The sequence below is a fragment of the Rutidosis leptorrhynchoides genome, chromosome 2 (assembly GCF_046630445.1).
Source record: "Rutidosis leptorrhynchoides isolate AG116_Rl617_1_P2 chromosome 2, CSIRO_AGI_Rlap_v1, whole genome shotgun sequence".
Taxonomy (NCBI): domain Eukaryota; kingdom Viridiplantae; phylum Streptophyta; class Magnoliopsida; order Asterales; family Asteraceae; genus Rutidosis; species Rutidosis leptorrhynchoides.
In genome coordinates this window covers 155812784-155831249 of record NC_092334.1, presented here as the reverse complement: position 1 = coordinate 155831249, position 18466 = coordinate 155812784, and the positions used below count along the sequence as shown (strand labels likewise).

General features: G+C 34.4%; 1 protein-coding gene across 1 annotated transcript in view; it reads left to right on the top strand.

Annotated features, from left to right (window-relative positions):
• LOC139891522 (farnesyl diphosphate synthase 2-like) overlaps positions 1–18424 on the top strand; it is an 84583-nt gene extending 66159 nt beyond the window's left edge. The window contains exons 3-12 of the mRNA XM_071874495.1: positions 15549–15661; positions 15766–15852; positions 16227–16343; positions 16448–16533; positions 16634–16685; positions 16785–16880; positions 17000–17044; positions 17118–17207; positions 18015–18086; positions 18204–18424. Of these exons, the coding sequence (XP_071730596.1) occupies positions 15549–15661; positions 15766–15852; positions 16227–16343; positions 16448–16533; positions 16634–16685; positions 16785–16880; positions 17000–17044; positions 17118–17207; positions 18015–18086; positions 18204–18332 (887 nt within the window). The 3' untranslated portion in view covers positions 18333–18424. The remainder of the gene's footprint in view (positions 1–15548; positions 15662–15765; positions 15853–16226; positions 16344–16447; positions 16534–16633; positions 16686–16784; positions 16881–16999; positions 17045–17117; positions 17208–18014; positions 18087–18203) is intronic.
• The last annotated feature ends 42 nt before the right edge of the window (positions 18425–18466 follow it).

Here is an 18466-nt window from a genome sequence, read left to right as displayed (position 1 = left end):
TGAATTTTAGTCAGATTGTCATTAATATCATGAAGGATGCTTTGGATAATGAGGAAAAACCATTTCCCTATGCCGTCCTTTTAAATCATTTGTTTGATGAGCTTGATCTATTTGAGGACACGAGTTACAAATTGAAGCCAGTACCAGAGGATGTTATTGAAGCATAATCCTTATGTTTGTGATTTAGTGTGATTATGTTTAACTACGGTTATTTTGTAATTTGATAGGGCTAGCATGTTAGCCTTTGTACTATGGTGTGTAATAAACATAACCTCTGAACGATATAAATGTGAGGGTATTAGTTAATGTGCTTGTTATGTTTATTTATCTGTTGATTCGTATGATTAACTAGATACCCCATGATACATGGAGGTAAATGTTTATTAGTTATATTGTTTTGAGTGTTTTTCAGATATTCACGATGTCTCAAGAACAACAGCAGATGTCTGATGAAGAACGTGAACCACGAATCCCTTTATCTTCTGAGTTACTAGGTCTGATTGGTCGAGAAGATACAAACGTACTTGCATGTGTTGACGAAAAGGGTCCTGAGGCCCAAAGAGGAGGATTTGGTCCTATTATTGCATTTTTGAAGCGTTCCAGGATCTTTAAAGCTATTACTGCCGAGTGTACTCCATATTATTCTCATCAGAGAACATTCTGGGAGGTTGCTCAAGTTGTTACTTGTAGTGACCCGAACTTTTCCATGTTTATATATATATTAAATGAAATTGTTATTTACATGATTAAGTGTTTCCAACATGTTAAGCAATCAAACTTGTTAATACTTGATTAATTGAAATAGGTTTCATATAGACAATTGACCACCCAAGTTGACCGGTGATTCACGAACGTTAAAACTTGTAAAAACTATACGATGACATATATATGGTTATATATATAATTAACATGATTTTATTATAAGTATGTATCTCATTAGGTATTTTAACAATGAGTTATATACATAAAAATGAGACTATTAATTTAAGAAACTCGAAAACGATATATATAACGATTATCGTTATAACAACGTCTTACTAGGTACATATGAATCATATTAAGATATTGATACACTTGGTTAATTATGTTAAATGATAAGTAAATATATTATTAAGTGTATTAACAATGAAATACATATGTAAAAATAAGACTACTAACTTAATGATTTCGAAACGAGACATATATGTAACGATTATCGTTGTAACGACATTTACCTGTATATATATCATACTAAGATATATTATATATCATAATATCATGATAATATAAAAATTTAACATCTCATTTTTTATAATAAACAATGGGTTAACAACATTCAACAAGATCGTTAACCTAAAGGTTTCAAAACAACATTTACATGTAACGACTAACGATGACTTAACGACTCAGTTAAAATGTATATACATGTAGTGTTTTAATATGTATTCATACACTTTTGAAAGACTTCAAGACACTTATCAAAATACTTCTACTTAACAAAAATGCTTACAATTACATCCTCGTTCAGTTTCATCAACAATTCTACTCGTATGTACCCGTATTCGTACTCGTACAATACACAGCTTTTAGATGTATGTACTATTGGTATATACACTCCAATGATCAGCTCTTAGCAGCCCATGTGAGTCACCTAACACATGTGGGAACCATCATTTGGCAACTAGCATGAAATATCTCATAAAATTACAAAAATATGAGTAATCATTCATGACTTATTTAAATGAAAACAAAATTACATATCCTTTATATCTAATCCATACACCAACGACCAAAAACACCTACAAACACTTTCATTCTTCAATTTTCTTCATCTAATTGATCTCTCTCAAGTTCTATCTTCAAGTTCTAAGTGTTCTTCATAAATTCTACAAGTTCTAGTTTCATAAAATCAAGAATACTTCTAAGATTGCAAGTTTACTTCCAAGTTTTCTAAATCCATTCCAAGTAATCATCCAAGATCAAGAAACCTTTGTTACTTACAGTAGGTTATATTTCTAATACAAGGTAATAATCATATTCAAACTTTAATTCAATTCTATAACTATAACAATCTTATTTCGAGTGAAAATCTTACTTGAACTATTTTCGTGTCATGATTCTGCTTCAAGAACTTTCAAGCCATCCAAGGATCCTTTGAAGCTAGATCCATTTTTCTCATTTTCAGTGGTTTTATCCAGAAAACTTGAGGTAGTAATGATGTTCATAACATCATTCGATTCATACATATAAAGCTATCTTATTCGAAGGTTTAAACTTGTAATCACTAGAACATAGTTTACTTAATTCTAAACTTGTTCGCAAACAAAATTTAATCCTTCTAACTTGACTTTTAAAATCAACTAAACACATGTTCTATATCTATATGATATGCTAACTTAATGATTTAAAACCTAGAAACACGATGAACACCATAAAATCGGATATACGCCGTCATAGTGAAACCGGGGGCTGTTTTGGTTTGGATAATTAAATACTATGATAAACTTTGATTTAAAATTTGTTCTTCTAGGAAAATGATTTTTCTTATGAACATAAAACTATATCCAAAAATCATGGTTAAACTCAAAGTGGAAGTATGTTTTCTAAAATGGTCATCTAGACGTCGTTCTTTCGACTGAAATGACTACCTTTACAAAAATGACTTGTAACTTATATTTCTGACTATAAACCTATACTTTTTCTGTTTAGATTCATAAAATAGAGTTCAATATGAAACCATAGCAATTTGATTCACTCAAAACGGATTTAAAATGAAGAAGTTATAGGTAAAACAAGATTGGATAATTTTTCTTGTTGTAGCAACGTGAAAATTGGTAACAAATCTATATTAATCATATCCTAGCTAACTTATATTGTATTATACATGTATTCTAATATATTATGTAATCTTGGGATACCATAGACACGTATGTAAATGTTTTGACATATCATATCGACCTATGTGTATATATTATTTGAAACAACCATAGACACTCTATATGCAGTAATGTGGGAGTTAGCTATACAGGGTTGAGGTTGATTCCAAAAATATATATACTTTGAGTTGTGATCTAGCCTGAGACGTGTATACACTGGGTCGTGGATTGATTCAAGATAATATATATCAATTTTTTTCTGTACATCTAACGTTAGACAACTAGTTGTAGGTTACTAACGAGGACAGCTGACTTAATGAACTTAAGACATCAAAATGTATTAAAAGTGTTGTAAATATATTTTGAACATACTTTGATATATATGTACATATTTGTTATAGGTTCGTGAATCGACCAGTGGCCAAGTCTTACTTCCCGACGAAGTAAAAATCTGTGAAAGTGAGTTATAGTCCCACTTTTAAAATCTAATATTTTTGGGATGAGAATACATGCAGGTTTTATAAATAATTTACAAAATAGACACAAGTACGTGAAACTACATTCTATGGTTGAATTATCGAAATCGAATATGCCCCTTTTTATTAAGTCTGGTAATCTAAGAATTAGGGAACAGACACCCTAATTGACGCGAATCCTAAAGATAGATCTATTGGGCCTAACAAACCCCATCCAAAGTACCGGATGCTTTAGTACTTCGAAATTTATATCATATCCGAAGGGTGTCCCGGAATGATGGGGATATTCTTATATATGCATCTTGTTAATGTCTGTTACCAGGTGTTCACCATATGAATGATTTTTATCTCTATGTATGGGATGTATATTGAAATATGAAATCTTGTAGTCTATTGTTACGATTTGATATATATAGGTTAAACCTATAACTCACCAACATTTTTGTTGACGTTTTAAGCATGTTTATTCTCAGGTGATTATTAAGAGCTTCCGCTGTCGCATACTTAAATAAGGACAAGATTTGGAGTCCATGCTTGTATGATATTGTGTAAAAACTGCATTCAAGAAACTTATTTTGTTGTAACATATTTGTATTGTAAACCATTATGTAATAGTCGTGTGTAAACAGGATATTTTAGATTATCATTATTTGATAATCTACGTAAAGCTTTTTAAACCTTTATTGATGAAATAAAGGTTATGATTTGTTTTAAAATGAATGCAGTCTTTGAAAAACGTCTCATATAGAGGTCAAAACCTCGCAACGAAATCAATTAATATGGAACGTTTTTAATCAATAAGAATGGGACATTTCAGTTGGTATCCGAACATTGGTCTTAGAGAACCAGAAAAATTTGCATTAGCGTGTCTTATCGAGTTTGTTAGGATGCATTAGTGAGTCTGGACTTCGACCGTGTTTTCTTTAAACATGATTGCTTAACATTTTTGTTGGAAACTATATATTATTAACATGTATATATTATGTGATATATTAATCTCTTAACATGTTTGATATTGTGTGATAGATGTCTACCTCTAGCACAAATTCCATTGACTCACATAATAATAACGAAGAGTCGAATATATATTGGACTGATTCACAAGTTCCCGAAGAAGAACCGGAAGAAGAATCAGAACCGGAAGAAGAATCAGAACCGGAAGAGGAGGAACCGGAGGAGGAAATAGAACCGGTGGGGGAAATAATAAAACGGTTAAGTAAAAGAAAATCCTCAACCAACCGACCAAGGTTAATTATGGTCAATGGTGTTTCCGCCAAGGAAGCAAAATATTGGGAGGATTACCAATTCTCCGATGAATCGGATTCCGACGAGAATTCCGATGATGTTATAGAAATTACCCCAACTGAATTTAAAAAGGCAAAAGAAAATAATAAGGGAAAGGGCATAAAAATAGAGAAATCTAATTCCAACCCCGATGAACTTTATATGTATCGTCAACCCCCGAAGCCCTTAAGTTGTAACAATGACCCAGGAACCTCTAAACCACCAGGTTTTTCTAAACTGTTGTGGAAAACGACAGCTCGTATTAGGGGAACATCATATATCCCTAGAAACTTGGCAAAACGAACCAAAACCGAAGAAGAAGAAGAAACGAGCGAGTCGGAATAAGATAGTTGTATTCGTGTGGTGTAATATATGTAATATAGTGTGCTTATGCTTTATGATATATGTAAAAATTGCTTGTATTAATAAGTATTTTTTCATGAATCTAACTCTTGTATATTTTACAGTATAAAAACACAAAATGGATAGACAACCCAAAATTTTAAGAGACCTACCCGGAGACATGATTGATGAAATCTTGTCTAGAGTCAGTCAGAATTCTTCGGCACAACTATTTATGGCGAAATCAGTTTGTAAGACATTCGAAGAATGTTCCAAGAATGTCTTGGTTTATAAGAGACTTTCGTTTGAAAGATGGGGGATATCACATTGGGAAACCCATAAGTTACGATGTGTTTACTTTGACGCATATATTGCGGGGAACCCAAATGCTATTTTACGCAACGGGTTAAGAAATTATTTTGACTCAATGTATCCGAATATAGGACTTCATGATTTAGAAAAAGCGGCTAACATGCAACATAAAGAAGCATGCTATGCTTATGGGTTAGTAATGTTCGCTTCTCACCAAAGTGAGAAAAAGAACATCGGGCTACAACTATTAAACAAAACGTTCCCACAAGTGACGGAGTCGGTAATTGGGGTAAGAAATGAGGTTTTTAGGTTATTACGAGACTGTTGGTCATTACGTAACCCTCGTCCCTTTGACGACGTTACAACACGCTGTCTTATCAATGGCCATAACGGTTATGTTCCACAAGACCAAGGATGGGAAGTAGTCCTAGTAAAACCAGAATGCATGACTTGTTTCTGACGTATGAATTACGTGTCTTTATTGCCTTTGCTGAACGACTTGTGTACTAGCTAGAATTATCTTCACAACTATCTTGTATCAAAGTTATTGTGTGCTATATTTCATGCTTTATGTAAAATAAGCGGTATTGTAAGTTTGTAAAATATTGTATAAAAGTTTGAACGCGAAATATTATTATAATCAGTTTTTCATATAGAATTGTAGTAGTTGAATTGTATATTAGCTACTAAGTATGAACTTAACGGGTAGGTACTACCCGAATTTAAACTTATAAAACGCTAATATGAAGAAAAAGCTTTTATAAATGAGTTCATATTATGCTACAAAATACTATTAACTACTCTTAATATTCTGTATGATTAACTTGTTCCATTTGACTATTTTGAAGGAAATGGCACCGACTACTCGACACACCGTGAATATGAATGAAGAGGAATTCCGTACTTTTCTAGCTTCAAACATAGCCCTAGTACAGGCTGCACTACATACCAACAATAACCTTGGATCTAGCAGTACAGGAAATCGTGTAGGATGCACCTACAAAGAATTCACTGCCTGCAAACCTTTGGAATTTGATGGAACCGAAGGACCGATCGGATTGAAACGGTGGACCGAGAAGGTCGAATCGGTGTTTGCCATAAGTAAGTGTACTGAAGAGGACAAAGTGAAGTACGCTACGCATACCTTCACAGGTTCTGCGTTAACATGGTGGAATAGCTATCTAGAGCAAGTGGGACAAGATGATGCGTACGCACTACCGTGGTCAGCATTCAAGCACTTGATGAACGAGAAGTACCGTCCCAGAACCGAGGTCAATAAGCTCAAGACAGAACTTAGAGGGTTACGAACCCAAGGATTTGATATTACCACGTAAGAAAGACGATTCACAGAATTGTGCCTATTGTGTCCGGGAGCGTTCGAAGATGAGGAAGAGAAGATCGACGCGTTTGTGAAAGGATTACCGGAAATAATCCAAGAAGATATAAGTTCACAAGAGCCTGCCTCCATACAACAGGCATGTAGAATGGCTCACAAACTAGTGAACCAGATTGAGGAAAGAATTAAAGAATAGACGGCTGAAGAGGCCAATGTGAAGCAAGTCAAAAGAAAGTGGGAAACCCCAAAAACTCCGAAGCATATACGTCAATTTTTAGGATTGGCTGGTTACTACAGAAGATTCATCCAAGATTTCTCCAAAATAGCAAAACCCTTGGCTGCATTAACGCATAAAGGGAAGAAATTTGAATGGAAGGATGAACAAGAGAAGGCGTTTCAATTATTGAAGAAAAAGCTAACTACGGCACCTATATTGTCATTGCCTGAAGGGAATGATGATTTTGTGATTTATTGTGACGCATCGAAGCAAGGTCTCGGTTGTGTATTAATGCAACGGACGAAGGTGATTGCTTATGCGTCTAGACAATTGAAGATTCACGAGCAAAATTATACGACGCATGATTTGGAATTAGGCGCGGTTGTTTTTGCATTAAAGACTTGGAGGCACTACTTATATGGGGTCAAAAGTATTATATATACCGACCACAAAAGTCTTCAACACATATTTAATCAGAAACAACTGAATATGAGGCAGCGTAGGTGGAGTGAATTGTTGAATGATTACGACTTTGAGATTCGTTACCACCTGGGGAAGGCAAATGTGGTAGCCGACGCATTGAGCAGAAAGGACAGAGAACCCATTCGAGTAAAATCTATGAATATAATGATTCACACTAACCTTACTACTCAAATAAAGGAGGCGCAACAAGGAGTTTTAAAAGAGGGAAATTTAAAGAATGAAATACCCAAAGGATCGGAGAAGCATCTTAATATTCGGAAAGACGGAACCCGGTATAGGGCTGAAAGAATTTGGGTACCAAAATTTGGAGATATGAGAGAAATGGTACTTAGAGAAGCTCATAAAACCAGATACTCAATACATCCTGGAACGGGGAAGATGTACAAGGATCTTAAGAAACATTTTTGGTGGCCAGGTATGAAAGCCAATATTGCTAAATATGTAGGAGAATGTTTGACGTGTTCTAAGGTCAAAGCTGAACATCAGAAACCATCAGGTCTACTACAACAACCTGAAATCCCAGAATGGAAATGGGAAAACATTACCATGGATTTCATTACTAAATTGCCAAGGACTGCAAGTGGTTATGATACTATTTGGGTAATAGTTGATCGTCTCACCAAGTCAGCACACTTCCTGCCAATAAGAGAAGATGACAAGATGGAGAAGTTAGCACGACTGTATTTGAAGGACGTCGTCTCCATACATGGAATACCAATCTCTATTATCTCTGATAGGGATGGCAGATTTATTTCAAGATTCTGGCAGACATTACAGCAAGCATTGGGAACTCGTCTAGACATGAGTACTGCCTATCATCCACAAACTGATGGGCAGAGCGAAAGGACGATACAAACGCTTGAATACATGCTACGAGCATGTGTTATTGATTTCGGAAACAGTTGGGATCGACATCTACCGTTAGCAGAATTTTCCTACAACAATAGCTACCATTCAAGCATTGAGATGGCACCGTTTGAAGCACTTTATGGTAGAAAGTGCAGGTCTCCGATTTGTTGGAGTGAAGTGGGGGATAGACAGATTACGAGTCCGGAGATAATACAATAAACTACCGAGAAAATCATCCAAATTCAACAAAGATTGAAAACCGCCCAGAGTTGACAAAAGAGCTACGCGGACAGTAAAAGAAAAGATATAGAGTTTGAAATTGGAGAAATGGTCATGCTTAAGGTTTCACCTTGGAAAGGCGTTGTTCGATTTGGTAAACGGGGGAAACTAAATCCAAGGTACATTGGACCATTCAAGATTATAGATCGTGTCGGACCAGTAGCTTACCGACTTGAGTTACCTCAACAACTCGCGGCTGTACATAACACTTTCCACGTCTTGAATTTGAAGAAATGTTTTGCTAAAGAAGATCTCACTATTTCGTTGGACGAAATCCAAATCAATGAAAAACTTCAATTCATTGAAGAACCCGTCGAAATAATGGATCGTGAGGTTAAGAGACTTAAACAAAACAAGATACTGATTGTTAAGGTTCGATGGAATGCTCGTAGAGGACCCGAGTTCACCTGGGAGCGTGAAGATCAGATGAAGAAGAAATACCCGCATTTATTTCCAGAAGATACGTCAACACCTCCAACTGCTTAAAATTTCGGGACGAAATTTATTTAACGGGTAGGTACTGTAGTGACCCGAACTTTTCCATGTTTATATATATATTAAATGAAATTGTTATTTACATGATTAAGTGTTTCCAACATGTTAAGCAATCAAACTTGTTAAGACTTGATTAATTGAAATAGGTTTCATATAGACAATTGACCACCCAAGTTGACCGGTGATTCACGAACGTTAAAACTTGTAAAAACTATACGATGACATGTATATGGTTATATATATAATTAACATGATTTTATTATAAGTATGTATCTCATTAGGTATTTTAACAATGAGTTATATACATAAAAATGAGACTATTAATTTAAGAAACTCGAAAACGATATATATAACTATTATCGTTATAACAACGTCTTACTAGGTACATATGAATCATATTAAGATATTGATACACTTGGTTAATTATGTTAAATGATAAGTAAATATATTATTAAGTATATTAACAATGAAATACATATGTAAAAATAAGACTACTAACTTAATGATTTCGAAACGAGACATATATGTAACGATTATCGTTGTAACGACATTTAACTGTATATATATCATACTAATATATATTATATATCATAATATCATGATAATATAACAATTTAACATCTCATTTGTTATAATAAACAATGGGTTAACAACATTCAACAAGATCGTTAACCTAAAGGTTTCAAAACAACATTTACATGTAACGACTAACGATGACTTAACGACTCAGTTAAAATGTATATACATGTAGTGTTTTAATATGTATTCATACACTTTTGAAAGACTTAAAGACACTTATCAAAATACTTCTACTTAACAAAAATGCTTACAATTACATCCTCGTTCAGTTTCATCAACAATTCTACTCGTATGTACCCGTATTCGTACTCGTACAATACACAGCTTTTAGATGTATGTACTATTGGTATATACACTCTAATGATCAGCTCTTAGCAGCCCATGTGAGTCACCTAACACATGTGGGAACCATCATTTGGCAACTAGCATGAAATATCTCATAAAATTACAAAAATATGAGTAATCATTCATGACTTATTTACATGAAAACAAAATTACATATCCTTTATATCTAATCCATACACCAATGACCAAAAACACCTACAAACACTTTCATTCTTCAATTTTCTTCATCTAATTGATCTCTCTCAAGTTCTATCTTCAAGTTCTAAGTGTTCTTCATAAATTCTACAAGTTCTAGTTTCATAAAATCAAGAATACTTCTAAGATTGCAAGTTTACTTCCAAGTTTTCTAAATCCATTCCAAGTAATCATCCAAGATCAAGAAACCTTTGTTACTTACAGTAGGTTATATTTCTAATACAAGGTAATAATCATATTCAAACTTTAATTCAATTTCTATAACTATAACAATCTTATTTCGAGTGAAAATCTTACTTGAACTATTTTCGTGTCATGATTCTGCTTCAAGAACTTTCAAGCCATCCAAGGATCCTTTGAAGCTAGATCCATTTTTCTCATTTTCAGTGGTTTTATCCAGAAAACTTGAGGTAGTAATGATGTTCATAACATCATTCGATTCATACATATAAAGCTATCTTATTCGAAGGTTTAAACTTGTAATCACTAGAACATAGTTTACTTAATTCTAAACTTGTTCGCAAACAAAATTTAATCCTTCTAACTTGACTTTTAAAATCAACTAAACACATGTTCTATATCTATATGATATGCTAACTTAATGATTTAAAACCTAGAAACACGATGAACACCATAAAATCAGATATACGCCGTCATAGTGAAACCGGGGGCTGTTTTAGTTTGGATAATTAAAAACTATGATAAACTTTGATTTAAAAGTTGTTCTTCTAGGAAAATTATTTTTCTTATGAACATGAAACTATATCCAAAAATCATGGTTAAACTCAAAGTGGAAGTATGTTTTCCAAAATGGTCATCTAGACGTTGTTCTTTCGACTGAAATGACTACCTTTACAAAAATTACTTGTAACTTATATTTCCGACTATAAACCTATACTTTTTCTGTTTAGATTCATAAAATAGAGTTCAATATGAAACCATAGCAATTTTATTCACTCAAAACGGATTTAAAATGAAGAAGTTATGGGTAAAACAAGATTGGATAATTTTTCTTGTTGTAGCAACGTGAAAATTGGTAACAAATCTATATTAATCATATCCTAGCTAACTTATATTGTATTATACATGTATTCTAATATATTATGTAATCTTGGGATACCATAGACACGTATGCAAATGTTTTGACATATCATATCGACCCATGTGTATATATTATTTGAAACAACCATAGACACTCTATATGCAGTAATGTTGGAGTTAGCTATACAGGGTTGAGGTTGATTCCAAAAATATATATACTTTGAGTTGTGATCTAGCCTGAGACGTGTATACACTGGGTCGTGGATTGATTCAAGATAATATATATCAATTTTTTTCTGTACATCTAACGTTAGACAACTAGTTGTAGGTTACTAACGAGGACAGCTGACTTAATGAACTTAAGAAATCAAAATGTATTAAAAGTGTTGTAAATATATTTTGAACATACTTTGATATATATGTACATATTTGTTATAGGTTCGTGAATCGACCAGTGGCCAAGTCTTACTTCCCGACGAAGTAAAAATCTGTGAAAGTGAGTTATAGTCCCACTTTTAAAATCTAATATTTTTGGGATGAGAATACATGCAGGTTTTATAAATAATTTACAAAATAGACACAAGTACGTGAAACTACATTCTATGGTTGAATTATCGAAATCGAATATGCCCCTTTTTATTAAGTCTGGTAATCTAAGAATTAGGGAACAGACACCCTAATTGACGCGAATCCTAAAGATAGATCTATTGGGCCTAACAAACCCCATCCAAAGTACCGGATGCTTTAGTACTTCGAAATTTATATCATATCCGAAGGGTGTCCCGGAATGATGGGGATATTCTTATATATGCATCTTGTTAATGTCAGTTACCAGGTGTTCACCATATGAAATATGAAATCTTGTGGTCTATTGTTACGATTTGATATATATAGGTTAAACCTATAACTCACCAACATTTTTGTTGACGTTTTAAGCATGTTTATTCTCAGGTGATTATTAAGAGCTTCCGCTGTCGCATACTTAAATAAGGACAAGATTTGGAGTCCATGCTTGTATGATATTGTGTAAAAACTGCATTCAAGAAACTTATTTTGTTGTAACATATTTGTATTGTAAACCATTATGTAATAGTCGTGTGTAAACAGGATATTTTAGATTATCATTATTTGATAATCTACGTAAAGCTTTTTAAACCTTTATTGATGAAATAAAGGTTATGATTTGTTTTAAAATGAATGCAGTCTTTGAAAAACGTCTCATATAGAGGTCAAAACCTCGCAACGAAATCAATTAATATGGAACGTTTTTAATCAATAAGAACGGGACATTTCATTACTGAAGATAACAGAAAGGTGATATTGAGTTCTGTCAATAACACGATTGTTCGTATTTCGGCACAGACTATCAGGGAAGATCTGGGGTTCCCGGATAATGATGATATGCCAACTGATTTTCCGATTTTGAAAGTTAGAAGGTGCTTAAAGAGATGTGGTTATACTGGTGATATAACCAAAGCTGTTAAATGTACGAAGCTTCCAAGGCAATACCGATACTTTACGTACGTTCTTCTTAGATGTTTGAGCCCGATGCAGGGCGGTTTTGACGAGATGACAGCTAAGTACAGCTCTATGTTTGTTGCGTTGGTTTTGAACGCTGATTTTAACTTTTCTCAAGTGATTTTTGATGGAATGGTTCTGAATGTTAAGAGGAAGATTCATCTGGTGTTCCCAAGGTTTCTTCAAATTATGCTGGAGAAGCAAGTTCAGGGGTTAGTGAAAATTCCCGAGGATGAGCTAAAACAGAACCACTTAAATGATCAATCATTCAACAGGTTTTTGCAGAGCCGGGTTGAGGTTTCGGAGAAAGGATTAATTGGTCATCTGATTAATGAAAATTACGTGTGTCCGAAAAGTTTGAGCTGTCGTCATGAGAACAGTACTTCTGGGGATGAGACCGATATTACTATTGAAGGAGGAGAAAAGGTGAATCAGCCACCGCCAAGACATACTGGTCCTCGATTAGTTGATGAGGAGAATGTAACAGCGCTTGATGAGAGTCAGGTGGATTTGGTTAAAAGGAAGCTAGCTGAAACTCCCAAGGTATCGACAAGAGGGAGACAAAAACGTTTGAAGATTTTGGTTAAAGACGGAAGTTCATCTTCCACAACTAAATCTCATCCAAAGGTTGCTCCGACTATTCAAGCTACTGGTGCTTCTACTCAAACTCCACCCACTCAACTACAACAAACTACATCTTCTCAGCAAGTTCAAGCTTCTCAACGTCCTGAGGTTGCATCAGGTGATTTGTCAGGAATAGTTAAACGGAGATTGATTCAGTTGTCTGCTGATTTTGCTAAATTTCAAAAGGCTGCTGACGAAGACAAAAGGAAGACAGAAATTGAAATGTCTGAGTTGAGGAAGTTAGTTGATCGACAATAGTTGAAGATTGATGAACTAGAGAAAAATGTGGGAAGTTAAGCTGGTGAAATTTTAACTCTTCAGACTCAAAATCAAGAATTGACTAAGAGGTTAAATGAATGGGAGAAAAAGGTTGTGGTTGAAGAGGAAGATGGAGAACCTGATCCTTTTGGTACTTTTGGTGAAGCTGAGGAAGACAGGGCTGTTGAAGTTGCAAAAGGCTACACGGATGATAACCCGCTGTATGTAACTCCTCTTCAAGTTATAACAGTTTCTGAATTTTTAGCTATGCAGGATCGTCTTAATCACACTACTGTTTACACTGATTTAGAAGAAGGGGAGATCCCTCCGGATCTCACCGAAACTGAGCAGGAATTGATGGAGCTTCTAGAGCGAGAAGCTAAGGAATATGCTGACGCTGCATCAAAAGCTTCAACTGAAGCTTCGACTTCAGGGGCTCGTAATTTTGATGATGATATGAGTGATACTGATGTTTTTGATGAAAGTGATAACAGTTTTGATGAAGTTGCTATTGAGGATGAGCCAACTGAGCCTTATCCTCGTTATGAAGGTGTTGGTGATAAGTATCCAACTTTTGCTGATTATTTTCAGATGAATGATGAGCTTTTGAACAGACAGTGTAAAGAAAAGGAACAGAAAGAACAAGAAAGTGTGTTACCAGAAGGTTTCTTGCCAGTGAAGATCAACAAAGAAAAAGTTGAAGTATTGGAAGAAGAATGGAAGATTATGATGCGGATTAGGCAGTATGTGATGAAGCCTAAGGTGGAGCCGCAATTTTTGAAGTTTATCAAGCACTGTGAGAGTTTACGTGCTAAGGGAAAGATAATTGTCTGGGCTTATATTAAAGAATTTGATATATATGCGATCAAGAGAGAACATGGAGTGGATTATATCAAATCTCCATATGAATTCAAAACGTTACCTTATTTTGAGTTTATGCAGGTGGCCAGGCTTAAGATGTTGTATCAGGATTATTGTGGAGTTCCTGATATTTTGCTTCGTAAGATAAGAAGATCATATCAGTCACCTAATTTCATAGGTTTTCGTCCTCAGTTTCTGAAGATCTCTTATCGAACGAACAAGAAAACGGGGGTTAGAAGGAAGATAGTAAAATATCAACCTGTGAGGTATATGCGGAAGGTTCCTCTGAGGAAGATGCCGCAGCACTTCAGTCCTCATTTTCGTTGGTGGTATTATGATGAACGCTCGGAGGAAGCGGTAATTGTGTTAGACAAAGATGGAGGAGATGAAAATGATAGTATAAGGGTTCTAGATCCAGTTTGGTTGAGAAACTGTTGTGAAGAAGATATGTTTACCCTTTACTACAACAGGATGATGTATCGCCCAGAGAATCGTGTGCAAGCTGAACAGTATTGCAGAGTTGTTAAACTTTGCTATCTGAAGAACTGGGTGACAGATCCTTATACGGATTGATAACCGAATGCTTTATTGTAACGGCTAGGTCTTAGGGGGAGTTTGTTGGTGCATGAATCCCCAGCCGTTATTCATTTTTATGTTTAACACGTTTCGGTTATGTAATAATGTTTACTCGAGACTATTGATTATATTTGTGTTTGTGCGTACTTAATTTATTAAGTGATCAATATGTTAAACTGCACACAGTCGACCGAGTGTGTATAGACACTCGACCGACCGACTGAGTCAGTCAGTCGACCGAGTGTACACAGACACTCGACCGAATGTGTCTGTGTTCACTATATATACGGGTTTAGACTTCTTTGATGAGGTTACTCGTCCCATTTACCCTAAGTCGTAGGTTTTCGTCTCCAGATAACTCTAACACCATATACCACCGAAATATATCGTCTAGGAGTCGATCTAATCTAGGTTTTGCTCTAGGTTTGACCAATTCGATCCTAAAACGACCCATATCTCGGTTTAACCCTTTTCTAGTGTATTCCGCCTCTAGTTTAGAGTCCAAGTGACCTAAGATCCTTAGAACAATCGTCTACATTCTTAATATCATAACTCAATAAATACCCTTTGCCAATTATTTGATTGTTTTCTTTTACTAATAAATAAAATGGTGAGGTATGCAGGTAAGGGTAACAGAATCCTATCTTTAGTAGACACCTACAAGTTGCTAAAAGGAGAGGAACTAACAGATGATGAAATGTTTCTTGCCTGTGCTCTTGGTTGGTGTGCTGAATGGGTAATATACATACAAAACATAATGACTCAAACTAATTTACAAGTTTAGCTTTTAATTAATAGCTATTATATATCCTAGCGATGATCATGTATGTATGCTTGCAGCTTCATGCCTCTGTACTTGTAACTGATGACATAGTGGACAACTCCGATTTACGCAGAGATCAACCTTGTTGGTACAGACTACCTGAGGTATATGTCTTAATTGTTTATATCTATTATAATCTTTCATCAATCTGGATCTTCTCTTGATTTGTGAATATTATCACAATAGCTAATCTCATATATGAAGCAATTTGATGCACTAGTTAAACTTCCTAGTTGTACTTGTAATGCATCTAAACAGTTTTTTGAAACAAATACAATTTTTAATGGGTTTGAAAGATGTTTATTCGTTTATGAATATATTTAGATAAAGTAAATTTTTGTTGACGAGCAATTGGTATAATTTGAGGGGTTTCTCTTGTTCCCTTTTGACGAAGATACTTATATATATACTTCATCATTATGTATTATTCGTAGTCGATATATAAATTGAATTTTCTGACTTGACAATTTGGATGAAGGTTGGTCTGGTTGCTGTAAATGATGCTATTATTCTTCGCAACCATGTCGCCATAATTCTAAAGAAATATTTCAAAGGCAAGGCTTATTATGTAGATTTGCTGGAACTTTTCAGTGAGGTATTTCTTTTGTTCGTCATTTCAATCAATGTTTCAAGGGTTCAATCTAAATAATCATAAGTTTTGAAAAGGGATTATTCATCACTTTGTATCGATTTGAACAGATAGAATATCAATGTTATTCTGGACAGATGATTGATATGATCACTACAATTGGAGAGAAAAATCTCTCTAAATTTTCTTTGTCAACGTAAGTACGCGAACAACTAAATCGTCAACCTTTTATAGACAAGATTCAATTTATAATCTACTCTACTTTCTGAACTACATAATTTTATGTTGTCATGTAGTAATCTCCGAATTTTGCAATACAAAACCTCTTATTTGTCATTTTACCTTCCGGTGAGTAGCTTTTATATATGTGCTTCATTACCTTGAAAGTTTGCTATTTTATTTATTGACCTTAATTTGAGACTTACACGAGTTATTCTACGCTTTAAGGTTGCATGTGCTCTCCTTATGGCCGGAGAGAATTTGACCGACCATATTCATGTAAAAGATGTCCTTGTTAAAATGGGTATCTATTTTTCAGTGCAGGCATAGTAATATATAGATCTTTCGTATTGGTCACGCCCTATACGTACTACTGCTAGATTTGCATAATGCTTTACAATATTTTTCCATGAAAATTGAAACATATGACTTCATCAATTCAGGATGATTATCTTGACGCTTATGGTGATCCTAAGGTGACTGGCAAGGTTAGTCCAAATATACTACTTAACTATCGATCCCAGCATATGTTCAAGGAACCATTATTTATGCATATAACAGACTGGAGTAGATATTGAAAACTTCAAGTATTCGTGGTTGATTGCAAAAGCGCTGGAACTTGCTAACGAGGAACAGGAGAAAATTCTAAACGTACATACGAAACATTACAACTTAATTCTGTGTTTTTGGATATTATCTATCATGGTTGCAAAACTCGGTTAAATCGGCCGATTTATCGGCGATTACTCGTCAAAACTGTCTCAGCGAGTAATCGGCAACTAACTCGCTCATTACTCGGTCAACCGTCGGTCAACGGCGGTCAACGGCGTCGGAAAACTCAAAACTTGTCGGAAATGAGCGTTGTTGATCACGTCGATCTGAACGATTCCAGTAGCTCTCGTCGATCTGAATAATTTGAAACAAAACGCTTGTCGATCTGAATTGAGACTCGTGTTTTTTTTACTTTATTTTAAATTGAAGAGAGAGAAGAGGTAGATTCAGAAAAAGAGAAATGGAAAGTTGTACTTCTCTCTCTTCAAATGTAGAAACTACTCGATTTATTATTTTTAATTTACATTTAAACCCCTAAAGTTTAATTGTTATAGATTTTAAAACCTGAGGTTCAGTTTTTCTTTCAACTTCATTATCAAATAGATACAATTTAATCCCTCCAATTAAAACAAATATTTAGATGTAAATAAATTTTATATATTTAACATATTTATTTATAAAATGTTTGTTTATAGCCAATATATATATCATATATCTATAATATATTAAAGATATTTATTTATATTAGAAAAGTCAACGTTAGTCAACATCCGAGTTCTCCCCCGAGTACTCCCCGAGTCGCCGAGTACTCCTCAAAAACCTCCTGCCGAGTACTCCCCGAGTCGCGAGTTTTACAACCTTGTTATCTATATATATTTTGCTTACACATAACTGAACCAACTATAGGAAAACTATGGGATAAAGAATCCAGTAAAGATAGCAAAAGTGAAGGAACTATATGATATTCTCAACATTCAGGTTTCTTACTATTACTTTCATAAGTACTCCGTACCTAAGTATTTGTGGACTATAAATTTTAATGTTGTTAGCGCTGTTAATTTGTTTATGAAATATATATATACACTTGATTGATAGGGTGTGTACGAAGACTATGAGAACAAGACATATGAGGAGTTGATCAGATTAATAGAGGCTAATCCAAGCTTAGCCATACAAAAAGCATTGAAATCATTCTTGGGAAAGATATATAAGAGGCAAAAGTAGGTCAAGTAATTACTCAGATTTTAATGTACTTAATTATGTTAGATTCTTAATCCGGTCTATGCATGTGTGGTGTTTGTGTATTGACTATCTAATCTGGATGTTCACGTGTGTTAATGAAGTAGTGTGAATTGTGA